The sequence below is a fragment of the Lipophrys pholis genome (assembly GCF_963383615.2).
Source record: "Lipophrys pholis genome assembly, chromosome: 13".
NCBI classification, from domain to species: Eukaryota; Metazoa; Chordata; class Actinopteri; order Blenniiformes; family Blenniidae; genus Lipophrys; species Lipophrys pholis.
The window spans coordinates 3,780,564-3,805,576 of record NC_137632.1 but is presented as its reverse complement, the minus strand read 5'-3'; the positions used below and the strand labels follow the sequence as shown (position 1 = coordinate 3,805,576).

Sequence of the window (25,013 nt, the reverse complement as noted above, 5' to 3'; positions counted from 1 at the left end):
GACTATAGGATATCCTGCTCTGTAAGTCTTAATGAAACATCGAGGGAGCTCAGCAGTTTGTGGATGTTGTGTTTTTCTGGCCATGAAAATTACTTCATAAACTTTGTTGGACTTTTACCTTCAGAAATATCTTGACAAAATTTCATACGAGGCCGACTCTGTTGGTCGGTCTCTGTTACTGACAAATCTGTTCTTCAACACAAGTCAGCAAAAGCTCTCTTTTTACCCCAAACCCCATCACCTAGGATACTGAAGTCCTTCAAGATGTCCTTCACATCTTTTACAGGATGTGAAGGCAAGAATTGGTAAAACTAGATCTGTTTTTATTTTGTTAAGGCCAATATGGAGATCCAGACACTTAAGACCAAGCTGAAGGTTCACTGGCAACTTCAAAGCTGTCTGACTCTACGGTGCTTAGACCTGGACGGGAACCAAAAGGATCCCAGAGAGGGTCCAGAGGCCTGTACTACGAACCCTGATCAACATATCCAGGATCTCTCTCTGTTTCCTGGTTGACTGATCCAGATGTGCGCGATCCTGATCACCGTTACTACCAAGCAGGTTATTAACTCGCTAATTCAACCCAGACCTACGTGTGCACGTTCACATGAAAGGGGCGGAGTTTTGAGCGTCTAACCAATCACACACACGGAGAAACTCTGCAGAGAAGTTTAGAGATGACTGAAGGAGCAGTTAATCTCTGAGAAAATGAAGAAATAAAACACATCTACCAGGCGAAAAGCAACACTGCTGCTGCAGCCAAAGCCAGAACATTCCTGACTTGTTAATGCTGACTTAGTGAGATTATTCTATATTAATTTATCAGCAATATAAACGGACAGCACTGCGATCACTCAGTTTCACTTTATTACAGCAGAAACGTGTCGGGCTGAACTTCCTCACTGCTCTTCTTTTATTTCAGATTCTCCATCCAGTCGTTTGGAAGCTCAGTTTCTCAAGGGTTTTTTGTTGGAATATTAATTCATCACCGTGACGACAGGAGTAGTTCTGCGTTCCATAAATTTATGTTTCTGCAGTTCTGTCAGTTGTGATCATGAACCTCATTATTCCAGATCAACCCTCGTGAAGATAAACAAACTTGGAACAAGTCAAGAATAAAAACATCCTTCAAAGCCTCAGTGACCAGGATTTATCTAATTATGTCAAAAAGATCTCTAAATTAATTTCTCATCTCCTCTCTGCTGCAGCTCAGCTCTGAACCTGTGCACCAATCACCAAGAATGGGCGGGTCATTTTCCAAGAGATCTGATTGGTCAGGAGGTGGAGCTCTGACCTCTTATCGAGAACGTAATATGCTCTAGAGCAGGTTAGACATTCAGCGTAAGTTACCGGGGTGATTTATCCTGGTGAGAAGGGGGCGAACGTCGTATTACGGAAAACCCAGGGTTAATCCTTGGAGTTATCTTGATAAGAGAAAACCCAGCGCCGTAGTGTTTGTTAACCAATGCCTGTGTTCCATCTTTGGGATGCGACGGCCCTCATGAAGATCTATGGGAGATTGCCAACCAGGAAAGAATGGTGATGCGAGTACACAGAAGGGAGGTGGATTGTGCTCACGCTCAGGAAAACCCGAGGACTCTGTGACAACAAAAGCGCCATCTTGGAACCCACAGGGCCGGAGAAAATAGAACTACGTTAACATTTCATTGCACATTATGAGGACATTTGGACGATATGATTGAGCCAGTTCAATCGTCACCTTTGATGCTGTTCAAACAACTGAAAACTCAATGCCAACCCTGAAAGAGAACCGCTGCACCCTGCACCCACCAGGGAGGGTTAGAATTAGTGGGTTGCGGAGGAAGAATGAAAAGAACTACAGTCTGTATTGGCACCATGTTGGACGAAGCTGTACGGAAGATGGATCATATGGATGCAGAAAAAGAACACGTGAGCATGTCTTGTTTTATGAAAAATACTCAGAAAACCACATATTCATTACATACTCTCTTGAAATATTCACCGCACACTCATACATTATGTTTACATACTTTCAGAGATCATTGTATTGACCTACATTCAATTCCCAGAAACCTGCTGTAATGTCAACCATAATGAGCTACACAAGTTATTACCATTTTATAAGCTTCACGTAAGAAGAACCTCATGAGGACTTCATTTCCGTCCCAATAACAACGACAAGTCCTCATACTATGAGTACGCAAAGAGATTTAGGTCGCTGTTACAGCAATAAAAATGCACGCACGTACACACACATGGTGGTTCATCCCTCTGAAGCACTGACACACACATGAACATGATTACGTCGAGGTCAGAAGTCAAGGGGAAGCCAGAGGTACGTTCCTCGGAGAAAGTCGGTGCTGGAGACACGGAGGAAGCAAATGTTAAAACACGGAACACGTGTTGGAGCTATCAGATGAAACTCACTCTGTCTGTGGATCGACTTTCAGCCTCCAGACAGCAGCTGTCTGCACAGAGGAAAAACTCGGAGCGAGTGGTCAGACCAGGAATGCGAGTGTGTTGCGGTGGCAGTTTGGAAGTGAGGGGCACCGCATTCACTGCAGCGACAAACACATTCGTGATATTAGTGTGGTAACGCGGAAGCACTCGATGCCAACTACCACCGAGCCTCATGCTTGGTTTGATACTTTTATCTTCTTGTCCCAAGAAGCTTGAAAAGGCTCAAGAAACAAGTCACATCAAAATATAGGATGGATGTCGTGGTTAGCACTCTTGTCCACAGCAAGAATTCTTTGTTCGATTCCAGAGTTGGAGCCACTGGAGATTGGGCCACTGATACTATTCAAAGGTTATATGCTTGACTTTACCTTTGCTTAACCATCACAAAGTGAGTAAGGGAGTTATGTGTCCCATAGACATGGGTGCAAGAGAACAACTGGACCAACTGGAGCCAGAGAGGTAAAGTTTATTTTAAAATTACCAGCTTGTTGACTCTGGCAGGCTTTAATAGTTGGTCTATTGTTGGTACATTACAATACTGATACACTGGAGCCAACTAAGAAGGGAAAGAGAGTCTTGTTACACACATCTATCAGATTGATAATAGTTGCCAGACATTCAGGCTGAAGGCATTTCAAAGGTTCTCTTTTGGCATCAGCGTGTACAGAATAGTTTGTTTTCTGAGCCTGTTGGGTCAATATCAGCCCCATAGATGTGGGTTGATAGTAGGGCTGCAAAATATATTGCAAATTTATGCATTTTTGCAAAAGACTGACTGAAGTGAGCAGTTTGAGCACCAGGAGGTCAAGGTTTGGTTTCCACCACACGGATCAGCCATTGCTCTCCAAGTGCATCCATGAGCCAGTTCCCCACTTTTCCTCCCTACTTTTGATAGAAACCGACTGCTGCAGTACCGGAATACCTCACAAGAGCTGCATTTATCAGAGAACCCATGGCCCAGTCGTCTCGCTATCACAACCTGGCCCTTGTCCAACTTGCTTAAATTCTCATGCTTGCATATTTTTTCCGGCTTCTAACACATCAACTTGGTGGACGAAATGTTCCCTCGCTGCCCGGCATATCCCACCCACTAACAGGTGTCAAAAGATGTCGTTCACTTCATCTGTCAGTGGTCGTAACGATATGGTTGATCAGTGTGGATGATCCTCAGCATGCATGTTAGCAGTGACATACACCGGACACTGTGGCCTGTCCCTGGGCATCAGTTCCAGCCACTTACAGAGATGATAGACTTGAGCTTGGCACGTTATCCAAGCGGGCCTGTCAGCAGGCGGGATGATCACACGCTGCCCTTTTCTGTCTCAATGATGTTCCATTAATTGCGTTCAGTCCCTAAAGAATTCTGGACGAGCATCAAAAAGAGGAAGAACAGCGAGGCGACGTCAAAAAGATCAGATGATACTTGTACCCTGAACTGAGGAATATTAAGGATTAATGTTTCCACTCTCATTCCCTCTGTTCTAAAAATACTCTACAGTAAGCCAGGTTCTGTTTGCTCAATTACAGCCTGACACAAATGTTCCTGGGAGTGTGTGTGCAGCCTCCTCTGAGGATGAATGAGGTTTAATTAGTGCTCCGTTCAGACAGAGACATTAAAAAGAGAACCAGGAGGAGCGAGAAACACTGCCAAACAGCCTGGGAGGGATCAAAAAGGCAGAAAATGAAGTAAAGACACAAAAAGAAGGAAACTTTTTAAGGACGAGTTCAGTGAATCAGTTCCAGCTGCTCCATTCATTCATTCTGCACGGAAACTACAGTATGCACACAGTTAAAGGTACTGAATGATATGTAACGTACAGTAGACACATTTTTGTTTCCCAACTGGGTTAAATTTTAGATAACTTTCTTTTAATTAGCAAAGTTTGACTGTATTCTTTGCAGTCTGACATCTTTCTATACTTTCTGTTGTAGTTCCTACTATGTCTTTTTATCTGAATTCTTTTATTTACTATCAATATTTCAGACTTGTTCTCTACTTTATTGTAATGATTCCCAATATCCTTCTAGGATAGGAGTAGGAAGTTAGTAGGAGTTTGAGGGTTCTGTGCAGTATCTCAGCTGTTCTGCACTGGAGGTTTCCTCCCATATTGTTTGCCCTTGTCCATGTTTGCAGCGTTCCAGTAGCCCATTTCTCATCCGATTGCCTGAGGTCCCTCCTAGACTGACACAGACCTTACAAACCTGGGCGATGTCTGAGCCGGTGGGACTGTTTTGGCCTCATATTCTCTCCGGGTTGAGGGAGGGTATCCAAGCATTGATGATATTTTGAATATATATTACTTATATTTGAAAAATGATGCTCCAGTTACCTAATTTTCAACATAAGTCTGCACATATCACACTTTTCCAGGAAATTTGATCGGCGTTATTGACATAGCAGTTCATGATATTGACATGACATATATAATCCACATGTGAGCCTCAGTGTTTCAAAGATCGATATGAATTCATTCATTCCTACACAGAATACTCAAAAGAGAGAGGAATAAAGGTAGAAAACAGCCGAGAAACAATCAAAAAGTAGAAAACTTATACAATGGAGAGACAAAAAGAAGGGTGGAGTAAAAGACTGAGTGCAGAGAATCAGTTCCAGCTGCCCCATTCATTCAGTCTGCATGGAAACTATGAAGTGAACTCAGAAAATGAATGAAATTCAGGGTTTGAAACGAACGAGCACACAAACATACACAAGTGCTGAGTGACTCTCCTGCAGAGAACCGCTTGTGGTTATTCTGGACTGTTTTCCAATACACACACACAACACACACACACACACACACACACACACACACACACACACACACACACACACACACACACACACACACACACACACACACACACACAGTGACTCAGGCCAAACCGCATCGCACTAAATCTTCATCTGTCTGAGGTTCAAAGTTTGAAGCTGAGCTGAAGTTAAACTGAGGACAACAAGCCGTCAGTCTCAAATGAAAACCAGCTCATCAAATAAACCGAGTCTCGGCCGTCGAGCGTAGTGAGGCTGGGATGAGTCACATGATCCGCAGGTCCTTTGGAGCTCCATTGTTTGAAAAAGTACAGGTCAGGGTTTGAGTTCAGGTCCAGTACTAACGCTTTACAAGCATTACAAATTAGAAACTAATTAAAGGGGAAGATCCAAGGACTGGATGGATGGACAGATGGACAGAGAGATAGAGGGAGGAAGATAAAGACAAAAGTTAGAGAGAGACCATGACTGACAAATAGAGAGTTGGAGTTAAAGAGTTTTTGATATTTTATTCAAACAAAGATTTTAAACAATGAACATTATTTGCAAAGAAAGAGAAGAAGTTGGGAGTTAAAGCGAGATAGATGGATGAAGAGAGAGAGAGATAGAAAAATTATGTTGAGAAAGAAATAGAGAGCTCGCAGTAGTGATGTAGATATGGAGTAGGAGCTAGAGAGTGAGAGAGTGAGACAGAACTGGATAGAGAATAAAGAAAAAGCCCCCGGCGAGCTCAGTTGGTTCAGCATTAGACTCACAATCTCAAGGTGGAGGGTTCACGCCGGGCACCAGCTTCCTGTGGAAGGTGGTCACCACCTGCAGGAAGGTGCAATGTGATGTGGGTGACGGTGCTCAGACTGCCACCCCCCGCCACCCGGAAACGGATAAACGGGAGAAGATGGATGGATGGATAAAGAAAATTTGAGAAAGCGAGAGATACAAGAACAGAGCTAGTAAAAAGAGTGAGAGAGAGAGAGAGAGAGAGAGAGAGAGAGAGAGAGAGAGAGAGAGAGAGAGAGAGAGAGAGAGAGAGAGAGAGAGAGAGAGAGTTAGAGAGAGAGATAGAAAAGATAGAATTGAAGTTAGAAAGACTGAGTTACATGCTGAGACGCTGTCATGGACCTTTCTGGGTCATTAATAAAGCGCTATAATGTTTAGGGGCCGTCGAGTTCCTGAACGATCTGTTGTTTAAAACCACATGAAACTCAGTGGTAGAATTTACCTTCCAGTTTGGAGTGTCGAGGTACAGTTGGACAGCGATTGACGCGGTTGCCATTTGATTCAAATGTGATTTCTTATAAATAAACATTCAACTCATAAATATGGATAAAAATGGAAAAGCGTATAACATATTGGAGCGGACTTGCGGTCTGCGTCGCTTCGTCACAAATGTGATACAGACCGATGTTTCCATTTCATTCAGGCAGTATATATGGTAAATTAATACATTTCTCTACTGTGGCCTTTATACAATAACATGGTGCAGATGGGGGGTTTGTGTGTTCAGAAGTTTCAGCTACTGAGCTGTCAAAACCAGAATGAGTCACACCAGCAACCATTAGGAAGGTTTATGGTCCAGAACATAAGAATTACGCCTCCACAGGGAAGGAAATGCGAATAGCCTTCCATCCATCCATTCTTCATGTTTCTTACTTTTCTAATATTTGATGACTCCTATCTCTACCTTTTTTGAGCATGTTCCGGCACTAAATGAACAAGAAACACTTCTTTCAGGAAATTGTCTTGCGACTTCGAACATTTGTTGTGTTTTATACGTTATATTATAATACAGCTAATACCAATTGAAATCATTGCCATATCTCTTTTTATTTCCATTTCACCCGCAGTCCCAACTTTTTTCGGAATTGTGATGTTCAGTAACTTCACCACATTATGGAGATGCCGCTTCTGTCCCAGCATTCTCATTGAGCGTTAGGATTTTCTGACTCTTTCGGATGGAGGAACACTGAGGAGAGGAGAAGTTTCCCGTGTTCCTTCTGCTCCCGTTTCATAAAAACTGCATTATGAAGAAGTGGAAACAGACATGCCAGGATTTCCCCCCCGTAAGTCCTCTGGATTTGTCAGACATGCGAGTGGAAATTTCACTGCGAACTGCGTGTGCTGGACGTTGGAGAAGAGCGAATCACTGCGGGGGGGTACGTTGCACGGTTCCCCCTGAGCGTGTCCCCGCAGGGTGAGAACAGGGGGGGGGGGGGACGTCACCTACGTCCAATGTTCACAAACAAAGTGACTACTCACTGTTATGTTGTTATGTTTACACAGCAGCAGTCCGGCAGAGTGATTGTTGGTTTGGGGCGAAGAAGGAGTGAGAATTCTTCATGACTTTTCCACAAATTCCTAGAAAAACCAAACATCTTTGTGTGTCTCCAACATTTGAGAGCCAAACAGGAAATCCCATCATACTTTACTGTGATCACATCCACAAGAAACACGTGCTCCTCCCCGACACACATGTCAGCACGCAGCAGGTTAGGTGTTTAATAAGAGCAGCCAATAAAGTGGTTTACTGCTGTGTAGTGCTGGAGCGGAGGCTAATTACTGACTGCAGTCAACTAATGAACTCATGTGAGGACGCAGAGGGAGCACAAAACCAAACTCGCTAATTATCAAACAGGGACGAGACTCAGAACTGTGCGCAATGACATAAACATTTTCATTCAAACCAACAAACACACAATAAACATTCCAAATGAGCTGCGAGGGCTACCGATCACTCTGAGCTTTAACACCCCATGCCAGCTCCTGAGACTAATAAGACTTTTAACTTTAGTTTGCTTGTATCAGCGTTTTTTTTTTTGTTTTGTTTTTTTAATTAAAACTTTTAAAAAAAATGTTGGTGCTCAATTGAGGTCCAGTTTACATGACAGAAAGCTTTCGTTGTGTTTCGGGTGTCTTTTCACGACAAATGAGCTCACAGACGTTGAAAATTGCTCCCAACGTAAAACTCTGTTACCATGGAAACGGCGACAACCTTTCTGAGACGCTGCTGCACATGCACAAAGTAAATCATTCCAAAGTGAACAGTTGTTCTGCACATGTGCGAGTGGCTGGACAATAACAACGGCGGCCTCCAGAGTGACATGACTCCATGTTCTCCGGGGACTTGGTAGTTTTATAGTTGAGACTCGTCACAATAACAATCCAACTCCCTCGTCGGTCCACTGGAGTGTCCGTGTTCTCGTCGTCCTTCGTGGCCCAACATCCTAACTACTGCCTTATCAGCGTTTCTGTTATTTCTACTTAAAACGATGTCGTGTCAACGGGGCCATAATTTTCTTGAAGAGTCAAATTCAGTGTTTGAGATTGATTTGACCTGAAGCAGGGATCAGTATTAGTGAGTTTTAGAAAAGCTTATATTAAACATATGTTGGCCCGTTTTCGTAACACATTCACAAATGTTTTTTAATTGAGATTAACATGACATTGAGGTCACTTCTTCAGGCTTAGACTTTATTGTGTATGATATTATAACCACCAATATGACCTTCTTTAGGCCAACATTAGCTGCTTTGGGGCTAACACTTTACTTACTCAACAAGAAAACGAAATATTTGTATGTAAAGTTAAATGAAAAAGCTTATTTTAAAGGTAAAGAATTCACAAAAAAACTTGATTTTACATGACAAAATAAGTAAGTCATTGTAACTTGTACTGCATCTAAACCTCAGTACCGCTGGTACCACTGGTCACCAAAAACAAAATATGGCAAGTTTATTGTTTTCACATCAACATGCACAGTTTGAACCTGAAGACTGACTGGACTGCAATAAATTCTGTTTCATTGTACTGTGCCTTCATGCACAACACACACACACACACACACACACACACACACACACACACACACACACACACACACACACACACACACACACACACACACACACACACACACACACACACACACACACACACACACACACACGACCCAGTCACAGTAGGTGTAAATCAGGAGCAGGAGAAAAGAGTGCTGCTATTTAGAAAAAGTAAATCTCTTCGAAATTAACATCATCTACTTAAGTGCTTGGACTTATCGCAAATCACATTGTTATGGCGATAAGATTAAACCACGTACTTACTAGACATGCGTAATGCATCTCTTATTTTTGCACTGGACTGAGCCAACAGTGAGCAGGATACAAATCCTGACTTCTTCACCCATTTGTTCTTTGTTTCCCGACACATTGTATGACGTAGTATTCACGTTAAGCTTGTGCCATTAAATCAGGCAGCTGTACTCCCTCCTTGGCTAATAATTACAAAAGCCTGCACCGGACAATGTGGACATGATGCTGCTTGTATTAAAAAAAAAAAAAAAAAAAAAAAAAGGTCTGTGGCTTCTCTGTCAATCAGGATAAAAGCTTCCGGTCCGAGAGACAAAGACAAACAGCTGCCCAGAGCCATTCACAACATCAGCCTCTATTAGCTGGCACCACTAATCAGCTCGTAACACCCCCGGTCGGTGGGACGTCTCTCTGATCGATGATCAGCAAAAGCGGATGTTGGTTACACCAACACGCACACAAACAGCATATGGCTGCAGCTGTCTGAAGAAAGCTTTTAAAGAGGGAGGAGACAAAAGAGGAGGAGGAGGAGGAAATCCTTCCTTTGTATTTATCTATTTAACACTCTTTCCTTCTCTGTGTCTCTCTCTCCAGTTCATCCCCTAGTGGGTAATAGGAGCTAATCCACTTAAGTTGCCTCTCTCTCTCTCTCTCTCTCTCTCTCTCTCTGCCACCCCAATGTCTCCCCCACTTCTTTCTTCTCACCCATCTGCTTGACGCTGGCTGCTGAGTGACACAAAGAGGGAGGATGAGGGAGGGAATCCCTGCCTCCCTCCACACCAACAGCAGCATCTGATTGTTTCCAGTGGCAGTAGGGGAGAGGCAGATCCCCCACTACACCCCCTCCCCACCACCACCACCACCAACACCACACACACACACCCTTCAATAATAGATGTGTGGCTCCTCCTTCCCGGTTTCCTCACCATGACTCAGGACTGAGGCCTGTCTTAAAGGAACAGGATGCTGATGGAGTTCTATCCTGAAGGACATTGGTGTCAAACATAAGGCCTGTGGGCCAAAAACAGTCTGCAGATATGCTCCAGCTGCAGGGAAAACTGGCTTTATCCTGAGATTGGAGTCGTTTTCAGTAGTAATTGCTTGGTTTCACGAAAAGATGGACATTTTCATCATGTATATTCTGCACCACAACAGAGGCAAATTTGAAGGCTTAAATTTGAAAGTTCTTATGACTCTATTTTGCTGGTCTGGCTCACTCAAGAAGAAATGGCCCCTGACCTAACGCATGTTTGACACTCCTGCTGAAGGAAGAGTGAGTCCGATTAGAAAATCAGTAGTCAATGAATGAATGCCAGTGATCAGAAAACCTGCATGGGCTCTTCGTTAAATATGTTATATAAGCATCGTTTCTGAAGATGATGATCCAAAATAGCATACAGTAACTTCAAACTTTTCTCAACACTAACCATAGTAAAGAAGCATACAGGAAGTACAGTGTGTCTGCTAAATAAGTCAAATAAGTACTTTGTGTACTTTTAATGTCTTATCACATGAAATTGAGGAACAGTAGGAATCAAAAGTGCATTAAATGTAACAGCAGGATAGTAGAAACGTTTGCATAAAGCCAGTGAGCCGTTTCTAGGAACGTTTCAAGCTATAAAAAAATGAAATATTTAAACATTAATACCAACAGCAGGGATTATACTGAGAAATCACACACTGATCTGTATAAGACCCACTTCTTTATAGCCTCACATGCTTGCTTACAACCTAATAAAACTTATTTTAGTGTCTCATCCTATAAAGAAACTATAGAGCAATGACTTTGTTCATTATGATAGAGGCACATCGAGTGAGAATATTTTGCCTTTACTGTGGTTTCACACATTTGCGGGAACTAAATAAACAGAACAAATACTGAAGAAGCAGAGAACTCAGTACAATCCTGTTTTATCATTTAAAACTGACCACAAAACTCACTTTCTTTTACAGCATAAATTAACAACAAGCGGGGTGTTTATTGTGACAGGACTGACTTGTAAAATAAGAGAAATCTTTCTTGAACTGTCGAACTGGAGAGCTATTCAGCTCTCCCGTTCGACAGCACAAAAAATTGCAAGTGCTTAATGGTTTTATTCTTCGGGAAAGTGGAGGTGAAGCAAAGTATTTCACAATTCTCTTGTTTAAAGTGAATCTTGTGGTCCCAGATGGTAAGATCAAGTATATTTTAATATAAATCACGTGATCAGCCAAACAACAAAAGTGCAATTTATAATCTGAAAAACACAGTACAGTTTTTTCCAAAGACGACCCACCCCCTTGATAACTGCTTTTATATAAACACAACTAAGATTTGCATTTAGACATAGAAATAAGATTTGAGTCTTTTAAAAAAGAAAAAAAAAAAAAAAAGAATCTTCGCTTTAATGTGAAAAAACAAGGTGAAAATAGGTGGGAAAACAACATCGACATTCACAGATTATGAATATGTCGGCATATTGCGCTGCTGGATTCCACTGATAATGGCTCACAGCTCATCCTCTGCGCGTGTGCACCCGGTCCTGCCTATTACCGATAATACTTTGATTGAACAGACTGGACGAAGACACCACAGACTGCGCGGCTGCTGCAGCTGCTTTAACTGTTAACAGACAGATCACACGGGCTTGAGGGGATTAGCTTCGTATCCAAAGCTCCTTGAAGAAATTACATTTTAATAACATGATATTCCCCAAATGGCACCGTCCCCGCTGTGGGCTGCATGTGTGACATGATGGTTTACAGCTGACTCAAAGGAAAATAAACAAAAGTGGGCGTTTCATCTGCGTAATAGAAAGTCAAACAAATGGCACATGAACAGGCTTGTTTTAACTCAATGCCAGATTAGCCTTTTAGCTGCAGCGACCTGTTGACACACTCCTGGTGTTTTTGTAAGTGTTGATCTCACAAGTGAATTTAACCATTGTCTTTCTCCTTTTTTACACAATGTGTGGCATGTCCAACACAAGGACCTTTGCAGCATGATAAATAACACACAAACTTTGCAGTACGGTGACAAATATATGAATGCTCTTTGTCTTAAGGTATTTTCCTGTTGGTGTTGCCAGAGCGGATCATCTTCTTCCAAACACCATCTGTATCCAGTATCCTTCTCCTTCACACCGATTTGCCTGCATGGCTTCTTCCCTCAATGCATTCATGAACCTCATCACTGACCTTCCACATCTCTTCTTGCCTTGTCGAAAACCATAGCAACTTCATATCTCACTCTTTAACCAAACTGTCCAACACGATCTGTCTGTCTGTAGTACTCATTTTTAATCCCCGTCATTATTTTCACGCCCAGAGGAAACCTCAACATCCTCAGTGCGTAACATCCAGTTCTTCCTCCTGTAATTTGTTCAGTACCAATGTCTATGAAACATATAATACAGCTCCGCTCACTGGCATCTGATAGACGTTTCCCTTCAACCGAGCTCAGACGCTTGTATCACAGAATCACTACTGACACTCGTTTCTTTTCTTTTAATTTACAATTCATTGTTTTTTGTATATCGCCAAATACAACACATCGTTTCTAGACACTTTTGCATTTAAAAAAATATATATACTGTACATTATTCTACACGAGCAAGCATAGGCAAAGAAAAACTCTCTCTTAACAGGAAGACCCCTTTGCAGAACCAGAACCAGAATCAGAGGTGGTGGCTTTCTGCTGTTCTGGTTGTGGTGAGAGCATAGAGGAGAGAGAAGGATAGGACAGGTGAGGAGGGATTCAAACCCTGGTTTGGGTAGGGGTTAACGATTCAAACTCTGGTTTGGGTAGGGGTTAACAATTCAAACCCTGGTTTGGGTAGGGGTTAACGATTCAAACTCTGGTTTGGGTAGGGGTTAACAATTCAAACCCTGGTTTGGGTAGGGGTTAACGATTCAAACCCTGGTTTGGGTAGGGGTTAACAATTCAAACCCTGGTTTGGGTAGGGGTTAACGATTCAAACCCTGGTTTGGGTAGGGGATGGGAATTCAAACCCTGGTTTGGGTAGGGAACATCTTCCACTGCTTTGAAACCATTGACCCAAACCAATGACCATCATTGTTTTGGACAATTCAAACTGGGTCAAACGGACTGGTATAAATTCAGACAAAAATCATAAAAGACTCAATGTTTTCCAGTGACTGAGATGTTGGCCTCTTCATGTTGGATTCATCGTATTTCACTGCATGAATAAGTGGTCAATAGTATTCACTTACAGTGACATGTTTTCATCTTTCTTCTTGACACCAGAAGCAATTCCTTTATTCGTCACATGTACACAACAAAAGACAATGGAGATTGTATCTTTTGCATTTAGCTCAGCCTGAGGTAGCAGTGGGCGGTCATCTTTCAGTGTCCTGGGACTTTGGATTCAAACTGGCGAGCTTATGAGCTCTCTTCTCTAACATTTAGGCCACCATGACCCAACAAGCAGGACTGTGTCCTCCCTCTAGCCATGGCAGGACAGCTCTTCTTACACTTTTAGTCACACTAAACAGAAATGGTGACATGCAAGGTGCCCGCACTCCATCAGAAGCAATCTTGGGTAGAAAACTCATAGAAAACTGTCATGAACAAGAACAACAGCTTGAAAAGTTTCTATCGACAAAACTGTTTTCAGGCTGATTTTAGTCATTTAGTATTTTGTACCTGATTCAACGCTCTTATTCGGTGGTATCTGTTCCTTATAATAAGGACATGATTTTATTGACAGTAAGAAATCTATCTAATATCTATGACTACCAGAGAAATGCATTTGTGTTATAAAATGGCACTCGGGCCCTTTAAAGTGACTTGTGTTTAGACTTTTCAAACCCAATGTTTTCAACCATGTATTTTTATGGCTTTTAAAAGCAGAACACTTCTAAATATATGTTGTTTTTTTGTTTTTATTTACAAAGAACATTTGGTTTACTAAAAAAAACAAACTGTTGCAAGTCAGCTTTTTAAAAAGGTACTGCCAAGCGTAATGTACATTTATCCAGGTGAAACCCCACAAAGCCATGTTTCAATAAGTCCAACGGTTCTACGGGGATTTTTCTGAGCTTTAACACATCAACCAAACACTTTGTACAGAAGAGATGTGTTTTTCTGAACATCTATTCTAACCTCTGGTGCAGATTTGTCACAGGGATTTATCAGAGACTTTTAGAGTAGTTCACATTCTTTCTTCATGCTTCATGTTGTAAATCCTCAGGTGCCTTCCTGAAGATGTTCAGGGAACCGAGTCTGTTAATATGCATTCAGAGGAATCCATATTCCAGCTGGCACTACTGGTGGATTAGTATCAATGTTCCTGACACAATGATCTCATTAGGCTTCATTTAAACAGCAGTCTTCTTCCTCAGATTTAATCCCTCTGCACGAACCCAGCGAGTGACTCAGAGGACCTCTGAGGAGACGGCAGACTGTCCGCACTACAACCGAGAAGCACCGACACCGCCGCAGGTCAGCGCTGCTCTGCGCCCGCAGGAAACACACAGAATGAATGAATTACTGCTCATTCATCCACGTGATGGTGTGTGTTCGCTGACCACTCAGAGAAATACCCCAACACTCGCCTGCCCACGTCTGTCTGCAGTCCAACCCCTGAGATGTGCGTCCGGTCTGAAAAGGCTGCGGAGGCGTCAGAACTGTTCTCGGGGTGAAATGAGTTTAAACGAAGGGAGCTTTGATGAGGAATTCAGGTCTCAGCTGCTACAACAGTGAAGCATCAGCCTGATTATCTGCACAGGCATCACTTCTGAGCTCCGAGTTCAAACCGATCCACTTCAAACACACTTTATTCCTCATGAAATGTGAAATTCACCGTCTCTCTGCAACACTTCCTGTCAAGACGTGCAAAGAGGAAGGCTAAGAGAGGAAAACACAGGTTACTGTTTATTATCTAGTCATCATGAGTCTTCATCGCAATACTGACAGTAGTGGTGCACACTGTAGACTCTACTTTTAGTGATGTGACACCATTGTTTGAATCGGTTTGGGAAAATGTGGTACTTTTTGCTCTAATAGGTTCGACCTGGCATCAATCCCATTCTAATATGCTTAAAAATATATATTATCATAAATATGAGTAGGCAGTAGGGCTGGGAAAAAAATAGATTGAATCGATTTATCGAATTTGGAGCTAAGCTTGAATCTTTTATTATTTTTTTAAATTAAAACAAATCCACCACCATCGCAAGACTCCACTTTCACAACAGTCTGACTGGGTCTGGTACTTGTCAGCTCGTCCTGCAATGTTGGGGGGGGGGGGGGCTCGGGGGAACAGACTGAACACAGGCAGTATTTTTGCTGCTAAAGCCAGTTTAAGTCGCAGCAGCTTCATTTCACTGCGCAGTTTAAGGCAGCGAGCCTCCAGACGTCATTTGGACGGTCAATCTTCGAAAAAGACGGACGAAAAAGCAGCACACACCTTGTTGAAAGCCGTCTAACTTATGTGTTCAGTAGAACCTCGGACGAGGGACCCGGTAAGAGCAGACAAATAGTCGAGCACGGAAGTTTTAACTGTTAACACCTTAATGAACAGACAGCCTCCTGCAGCAGGGGGCGCTGCTGTGACGTTTACTTCAGTCAAACATATGGCCCGTGGACCAAAACCGGCCACAAAAAGCTCCAATCAGCCCCAGAAACCAACAAGAAAGGTGGTTATACAGGATTTTTTTTTTTGCAGCAGAATGTTTCATTAAAATTGACTTTATGTTGAGATTGTTGTCATTTTTAGTATTATTTGTGTGATCTTGCAAAATTCATCCCGTACACTGTGACCACAACAATGAAACACTTTAAAGTATAAATTCAAAGATTATTATAAAATTATTTTACCAGTCCAGCCCACTCGAGATGAATCTGGACTGTATGTGGCTTCTGAAGTTGAATTTTATTTAGTATTTATTATGTATACCGCTTTGTAAACATTATATTCATGTATCTATATTGTATACATCTTTATATTGGTGCAGTTATGTGCTTTTGAATAAGTATGTATCTTCCGTAACATTATTTCGTGTTTGGTTTGTCAACTAGTTCTACAATTTATCACGTCACAATGTAGTATTTAGTAGTACACATGATTTAGTATTCCACAATGTAGTATTCAGTAGTCCACAATGCATTATAATGCACCATTTACCCCCCCCCCCCCCCCCCCCCCCCCTCTAAAACGTTGTGTATTCCCCATCTACATGTAGACAGAGCATTTTCAAAAAGTTGCGCAGCTCTAAGTACAGTGGTCACGTAAACAGACGTCCAATAATACAACAGAAGTTATGCGTTTTCACTTGAAAATGTTGTGTGAACACGGCCTTAGAAACTAACAAAAGCTGCAATGTGAAACTAACTTCTGTCTTTCTCACTGATAATATCCAGACAGGTCATATAAGTTGATAAATAAAAAATAAAAAAAATTAAATGATTAATTAATTTCTTAAAGTGTTTATGACATTACGGAAAGACGGCCGTTTCACCAAAAAGCATTTTGTGGCTCCACCTTGGTTTCCCCCTCACGCCGTGCAGAAAATCACTCCGAGCGTTTCAACCAGGGGAAACAGCTGTTTCCTTTTGTCTTCAGCAAACATCATCACGGCCGCACACGTCACTGACTCACAACCCTTCAGTAGATTAGCCGAGACACTTAACTCCATTTAGCCACTCGTTCACACTCGCTCCCCACAGCTTCGGTATTAAGAAGGGCATGCTGGGATTGGGTCTCACGTGGCAGCGTGGAGTGAGGCGGAGTGAGGCGGAGTGCGGATGCTGGGCTCTTCGGATGGATGCTCTTAGGAAGGTGTTTCAGTGGCAGCCTTCAGCTGTGGAGGTATTTTCCCAGCATGCCTGCAGGCAGGCTGCTGAGTTTCACCTGTTTGGCCCACCTCAGCTGTCAGGTTAGCGAAGTGAGTAATTCCAGCAGCGGCACTGACTGAGACCGACGGGCAGTTAGCACTGGGGTTTTATTATTGATTTCCATAAGCACTGACTTGATTTTCTTTTTCAACCAATTTTCTCAATTCATGGTTATTTTGGTGTCTTTGTGATGATTTTAGTATCTCTACAGTAGTTAGTACCTGTACAGTATCACATGGTGTCATTTTCAGAAGAACGGTCACGTTACGCATGCGCAGCAGCAGCGATTTTGAAAAGTTGTGCTTTGCTCAATCTGCGCAGAGCTCGAGACGCAGCATTTTCAAAACGTCCTCTTTTCGGTGGCACCTGAGGATTTTCGTTTTCACTTGAGAAAGTTGTCATGTACATGTACACAGAGCCTCACTCTCCCTCTGGTTCTTTATCCTGTTTGTCTCTCCAGGACCATTTCTCCTCCTGTTGCCTTTCTCTAACTGCTCGGGGTTGATTTTGCCGAGTCACTATTAATCATTCTTCATCTTCCCTTTGTGATTGTGTAATTGCCTCTGCAGTTCTTCTCCGTCTCTCTCTCTCATCATTCTCTATGACTTTGTGTCGGATTTCAGCCGTTTCCGACAGACCAAACTGTTGAGTGACGTCGCCCACCTCTGGCAGCGGCGGCTGACAGACAGCTGGCGTCAGTTGTCTGATAAAGACTCAGACGCCTCTCCCTGATTGCATGTGTGGAGGTATGAATGTGTGTGCGCCGCTTCCCATTTCCGACTGATAATTTGGGATCCTATTTATAAACCACTGATTAGCATAACACTGAGCCGCCTGCATCTTCCTGTCAGAGGGCGTGTTTAAGGACGGCAGCCATTTCTCTGCTGCTGACAAATTTCTGCCGTGGTTTAGATCTACCAACATTTCCTTCAGATAGAAGATATCTATTCAGCTGCATGCAATGAATGAAGAGTGATTAAATATTTAAATAAATATTATTCTGTGCAATCAGTCAGGAGCATTTGATTTTGTTTGCGACTAAGCTCAGCTCGCCACACTGATACAGTTCTGGTTGATTTCTGGGTGTGACTGTGGAAATCTGAGCGGGTTTCATTTCTTGACGGGTTGGAGTCAAATTATTACTGTTTTTTTGGTCTGTTCTAAATCTTATATTTGAACAGGTTTGAAGCTAATACTCAGACTGTTTTGAAGTTCCGAATAGTTTGAAGCTGATATTCACGGTGGTTTGGGGCAATTTGATGCTGAATTATAAAGAAGTTTCAGACTAGTTTACTTCCAACCTGAATTTTAGAAGTTTGGATCTAATTTGTGGACTGGTTTGAAGTAGAATTTTAGAGCAGATTAAAGCTGATATTCAAATTGTCTTGTTGACAATTTTGGGACTAGTTTGACCCTGAATTTTAAAATAGTTTGAAGCTAATTAGTGGACTGGTTTGAAATTCAGAGCAGTTTAAAGCTGATACTCAGACGGGTCTGGAACGATTTGCACTTGAGATTTGGACAAATTTCAAACAAACATTTGGACTTATTTATAGCTGGCACCTGGACTGATTCGTGAGCTGATATTCCATCTGGTTTAGAGATGTTTTTGACTAGTTTAAAGGTAATACTTTAAATTTTGGACTGGTATTAAGTTCATTTTCAAACTAGTTTTAGGTACATTTTGGAACAGGATTAGGGCTGATATTCAGATTGGTTTTGAGGAGTGGTATAAAGTAGATTTCTTAAATGGTTTTGCATTGGTTGATACACAAACTCTGCTTCAAAACCAGGTGATCTTCAACAACTGGATCCAAATTGTCAAATGACACCTCTTGAATTCACCCTGAATAACACATAAGAGCCTGGATAGTATTTACAATCGTGTTACAAACACAAAGAGTATCAACAGTCGTCAGTAAAATGTCTGTGAATTACAAACAGCTGAGAAGAATCACAAACAAACAAATTATCCAGCAGGTGGAACAAAGAAATGTCAATGTGAGGCCCACATGGCTATTGGGTTTTACTGAGAGTGCTTGAATTCAGCTTTGCAAACAGCAGGAGGACGATGCAGCTCTACCTGAGGACGGCACAAAGGGACGGGAGGGTGAAATGTGGCGTCTGATCAGCTCACCGGCTGCAAACTACAACATCTGACTGCTGGAAGATTTGGCAAAGAAGAAAAAAAAACAAACCCAGGCCTGTTTTCACAGCTGTTCAGGCACACAGCAGCATCTTAATGTAGGTTTTGTTTATTGCCAACAAGTTACCACATTTTGTTCTTAGGGGTAACCACAAAAATCTGACGGCACATCAGCCTGAGCCCCACTGAGAGAAATCCAGCAAGGGAATGAGGCTCTTCGTTTTAAGTGTGGCTGGTCGGGCTGTCACAATACTGCATCTTATTGTCAAAACCTCATTGGAAATCAAAGCAAGTTCAAAAACGCGACAATACAAAAGCAGTACATTTGCCAAAAATGCCTTTTTTTTATCTAATCGCTATGATTTGAATTTGAGATGGATTATTTGCCCTGCTTCTTCTTCAGTGTTTTGTTGTATTGAATACGGCTTCATTATTTTCACAAATGTCTTATTTATTTACTTTAGCTAAGATTGTACAATATTGTAGATTTATTGTTTTTAAAAAAATGTCAGCTAAAGTACTAACACAGCAGAAGTAGTGACAACCCTTTCTTGTCAAAGTACTTGTTCTTTTCAAGACAGCTCAAAATCTAAGTACCAATAAAACACAGACAGCACATCAAATAAGTGAAAATGCCTTGAAACATGGTTCAAAATCAGTGTAGTGAAGGTGCACTTTGCTCTCAGCCTTCAGGATTATTTACTGCGTTGCACGAAGTGTGGAGGCTTTCAAAAGCTTTTTACGCAGAAATAAACAGGTTGGCATTTTTCATCACTTTTTGACACAATATAAAACCGAGCAGCGAAAAACATTGAAGAAAAGAACTCTGAGGTCGAAGGAAACTGGGAATTTGCAGCCTTTTAACTAAACTTTTCATCAAGGACAAAGCAACAGTCTTCATCTTGTATGTGAATCCAGCTCACAATGACCCACATCAAGCAAGGTAGAGGGTACAGTATTTACATCCCCAGGTTCAGGGCTGGGAACTCTAAACTAAACCAGGTTCAGATTATGTCCACATTTAGGTCACCACATTCAAGACAAATCTGAATAAAGCTGAACGTATCAATTCTCAGGTCTGACAAGTCACGAGCCACACAATCCAAACCAAGTCAAATCTGGCAACTATTACCAGGACGGATCAGAAACAATCTGTGTGACTGAGCTGCCTGGAAGTAAACCGGAGTGGAACGTTATCACACAGCTGCTCTCGGGTTTAAGTTCAGGAATCCATATTGGTTTGAGTAGGAATAGGAACAATTTACTAGGTACCATGGGGGCAAATACCAGGGTAGCCAAAAACATTAGTCTCCAAGGAACAGTCCGAATCCAACAAGCCAGAGGGAAAAAAGTCTGGCGAACACTGTCAGTTCCCTGCCCAAACTGGCACCAGATCCACCAAAACGCAGTGAAACCATTACCATGCCAGAGTGACTGGACAATCAATTCAGCAGATTAGCCATCATTAACACTGTTGCACGGTCACGCTGTCCAGGAAAAAGATATCTGCTAGAATACAAATCTTTCCCTGGTTGCCTTGATGATCAGCAGCCCAGGCAGCAAAGCAAAGCTCTCATATGAAAACTGAAGCCACCGCAGGATGACGGTCACATTTGAGTCACAATACATAGTCAGAGTTGGATCAGATGTGGCGAGACTTTTAGGTCAAATCTGGCAACACTTTCCTATCAGAGTTCAGCTGAGTGTACACATCTTTCACTGAGCGCAATCAGACAATAAGATTCCAACAGAGCCCTGCTTCGGATTTGACAGACAGGCTTTGGTTTGAGTTAAAATACGTAACTTTACAGGTGCACGGGTTCTTTTTTCTATTTTGGAGACTTGTCATCCCAAACGGGCATCTTTGCTACTTTAAATTGCCTCTTTGACTCAGCAGATTCAGCCTGTTCATCACTGTGACTGTCACACAGTCTGACAGCCTCATGAAATAAAACGACCACAGGACACAGATCTGAGACTGTGCGTCGAAATCTGAACTGCGTTTATACCCTGCTCAAAATGACATGAAGAAAAGTGACCCCTAGTTAGCCAAATGTGGCTGCTCCCATCTTACACTCACACCTAGAACCTAGTAAAATCTAAAATCTGACATCAATTCAAAGCTGAAGGAACTCAGGTTCTTTTCTCTCAAACTGATTGCAAATACCAAGAAAAACCAGAAGGCTATAGTACATAGTGATGATAACCTATAATATGACCAATATCCAGCATGTAAGGAGAAATAGAATGGCCGAGGTACATACGTCCACGACTGAGGGCTAGAATCATTTTGAGTCCTGCTAAATTTAAACTAAATATGGTGTGTTGTGGGATAAATATGCCTGCGATCATTAAACACTGGCTGCTAATCTAAATACCTACAACTCAGGTTCGGGTTTCCACCGCAAGCATTTGGGATTTTCCGGAAAATACCGCTCCAAAGGTGGACGCTTTTCCGCTACCCCTCCGTCGGGGTACTCAGGACCATGGGTCCAGTTTTGAGGAGCCGTTGGCTGATTGGTCAGTGATTTACTACACGCCCTCAATATTTCAATATGTCGGCTGTATGAATCCTCTGTTGTTAACAGATTCAGCTTTGCACTGGTTGGTTTTGTTGTTTAGTTTTTTGCTGCGCAACTTTCATGTTGGTTCTGAAAGAGCAGATGCGAGGCAGGATGGAGACCGGGACTCTGGAGCAGACACTTCGGCCATAACCGATGCTCTACCGAGTCCACTCGTCACGTCACGTCGCGTCGCTGGCCGGTGCTCCATTGCGTTAACCGCCACGTGCCGCCCCGGAGCTCCGGTTCCCCGACGCTGGAACCTACCGGGGCGCCGGAGCTGATCCGAGCCCCGAGCCCCGAGCCCCGAGCCCCGAGCCCCGAGCCCCGAGCCCCGAGCCCCGAGCCCCGGGCCCCGGGCCCCGGTGTCTGTCCTGGCATCGCGTCCGCGATCTCTGCCTCCATACGGAAGTTGCAGCCGTCACAACCAGCGGCGCGACACCGGCACCGACCGGCTTTGTGACACCGGAGTGTGCTCCGGTGTCGCTTCACCTGGGCAGCGTTCGTTCTCTTGGAACCAACACGGAAGTTGCAGCTGCAGCTCTGTGGCTGCAAAAAATAAAAATAAAATAACTAAACAACTAGTGCAAAGCGGAAGATGTAAACAACAACAGAGGATTCATAAGGCCCAGATCTGTCGCCCCGGCTGAGATTACTGTTACAACGTCACATATCTGCGGAGCTCTAAACCCCGCCTACATTTTAACCCTCCCCTCTGCGGTGGAAACGCGAAACAAATTTCGTTCGGGGTCTGCTGTGTCGTACAGCTCCGAACCGCTCCGTTCCTTCCCTGTACTTTTTGTGCGGTGGAAATGTGGCTAAAGATGACCCAGGTACACAGTCTGAGATCAGAATCTTTCAATATTCTGCAGTTGGATCTAAAGCAACATTCCTACAACCAACTCAAGCCTGACAACTGTGGTCAACATGACGATGAGATGATGAAAACTCAGCAGGCCGGGAGAAATAAGATGCACAAGGATAAGAGAAATGGTTATGGGTGCCAGAATAACAACAGTCTGCGTCCTGGTGAGTTTCAGTTAACCAAATAAAGTTTGTATTTGGGTAAATACTCCTGCTGTCATTAACAAATGGGCCTCAAATCAACAACCAAGTTGAATCTGACAGGAATGTGGTTGACTTGATGACAATGACCTATAATATTGCGACTACCCGGCTGGAAAGGAGACAAAAGGTGTAATTAATACACAGACGTACAGGAAGTCTGTAGACCAGAATCTTGTGAAAGGCAATCTGTCCAAAGTGGAATAACTGCATATGAATCGTAATTGAGGGAATCGCTCTAAAACCGAACGTGTGGCCTTGTACATCGGTCCGAGCCGAGGACTGCCTCCTGGTTAAATTCAGATAGTAGTCTGTAGTCGGCTAAATATATCTGGCCTCAGTTCAACAAACCATCTACCAAGTCAAATCTAACAACTGTGTTCATCTTAAAAATCCATCATATGACATAAACCTGCAATGCCATGAGGGTCAGAGTCTATTTCCAGAACCAGAACAGATTGAGTCCTAGTCGTGTTCAGATGACCAAATATGGTCTGTCGGTGGCTAAATATGGCTGATATCTAATTGGTTCCAAATCAAACACAACAAGGTCACATCTGATAACTGTGGACAACATGGTGATGATAACCTAGACTATGGCCGAGATCCAGCGGGCCAGGAGAACCAGGACGGTCCAGGTACCAAGGTCCACGTGTTCAGTCTGCCTCCTGACCAAAAACAACCCAAGGCATTCTGGTAACTGCATCTGATCCGGCGGCAGCGTGGACCCGGGCGACACTGGCGTCTTTACAACAGTTGAATCGGGTCAACGGGACCTGGTTGAAGACGAGCAGCTTCATCAGTCTGTGCTGCTCCTTCAGCCTCCACCACCGTGCTGTCACATTCACATTCCACATCCGTCTCTCAGTCACCTTTGTGTTCCCCTGAATCCATCAGGAACACACACACACACACACACACACACACACACACACACACACACTGGGGCTCCTCCATAAATCCTGCTTTTAGCTGCATGCTGGACAGATTTCCAGAGACCTTACAGCTGCAGACTGGATGTGATACTTGCTTCTTCCTTTGTAGGAACCATCAGCATCAGCTCTGTCTGACACACTCACACACACACACACACACACACACACACACACACACACACACACACACACACACACACACACACATTACAGTGTGGATGTGTGTATAACGCCTGAAAAAGGGCTGGTTTCTCCCGTTATTCCGGGGCTGGATCGAAACGCCTCCCTGCCCTCCGGTAGCGCCCGCGGCACGTTTTCGTCCCCGTCATCCCGGCTCGGTCCTCGGGCTGCAGGCAGCGCCGTGTCGGTGTGTGTTGTGGGTCTTTTCTCTCCGGCTCTCCCTCCGGTTCCTACCTGTTTTGTAGAAGGCATCAGTGTCGGGGTCGCTGGGCGCCTCCTCGGCCGCTTCTGCGGGGTTCATGCCGGATTCCGGTTCAATACAATCCACAAAGAAACGGCGGGCTCAGTGGTCGCATGTCGTCCCGGCGGCTCGGCGTCCCTCCATCACCCCGAGCTCCGCTCTTTCCCTCGGTTTGTTTGGGCTTTCGGGGGCTGGCTGGGTTTCTCTCTATTGTTCCCGGTCCAACCTCCCTCTCTGCTGCTGCTGTCCGCCAGCCAGGGTCTCTGCCTCCCTCCTCCTCCTCCTCCTCCTCCTCCTCCTCCTCCCTTCTCTCCCTCCCTCCGTCTCTCACCCGCTCCAACACACATTCATTCATTGTGATCAATAAACGGTCCAATATTAAAGGAAAAGACTTTTCAGACAAAAACAAGAGGCCGAAGTTCAATTGTCTCCATATATAGATTTTTTTTCTTTATTTGCACAAAACAAACATCATCATCACCATCAATAATAATAATAATAATAATAATAATAATAATAATAATAATAATAATAATAATAATAATAATAATATAATTATTTAAATTTCCTGGTGTCTTACCCATTTAAAATATATTTCTTGTTCACTTCATATGAGATTTCACAGCCTTTGTCGCCATTTTAACCTTTAAGAAAGTTTTGCTGATGCTACTTTTCAGTGTCTTTTGTTATTTGCTAATTTCTCTACACGCATCAAACATATACTGTATGTGGACGAGCATGAGGGGTAAAAGCA

The 25,013-nt window shown here is 43.1% G+C and overlaps 1 protein-coding gene across 2 annotated transcripts in view; it reads right to left on the bottom strand.

Moving 5' to 3' along the window:
* LOC308119177 (kalirin-like) overlaps positions 1–24,540 on the bottom strand; it is a 150,739-nt gene extending 126,199 nt beyond the window's left edge. For both annotated transcript variants that reach the window (XM_080479027.1, XM_080479028.1), the window contains exon 1: positions 24,253–24,540. In XM_080479027.1, the coding sequence (XP_080335153.1) occupies positions 24,253–24,319 (67 nt within the window). In that variant the 5' untranslated portion in view covers positions 24,320–24,540. The remainder of the gene's footprint in view (positions 1–24,252) is intronic.
* Positions 24,541–25,013: the final 473 nt, after the last annotated feature.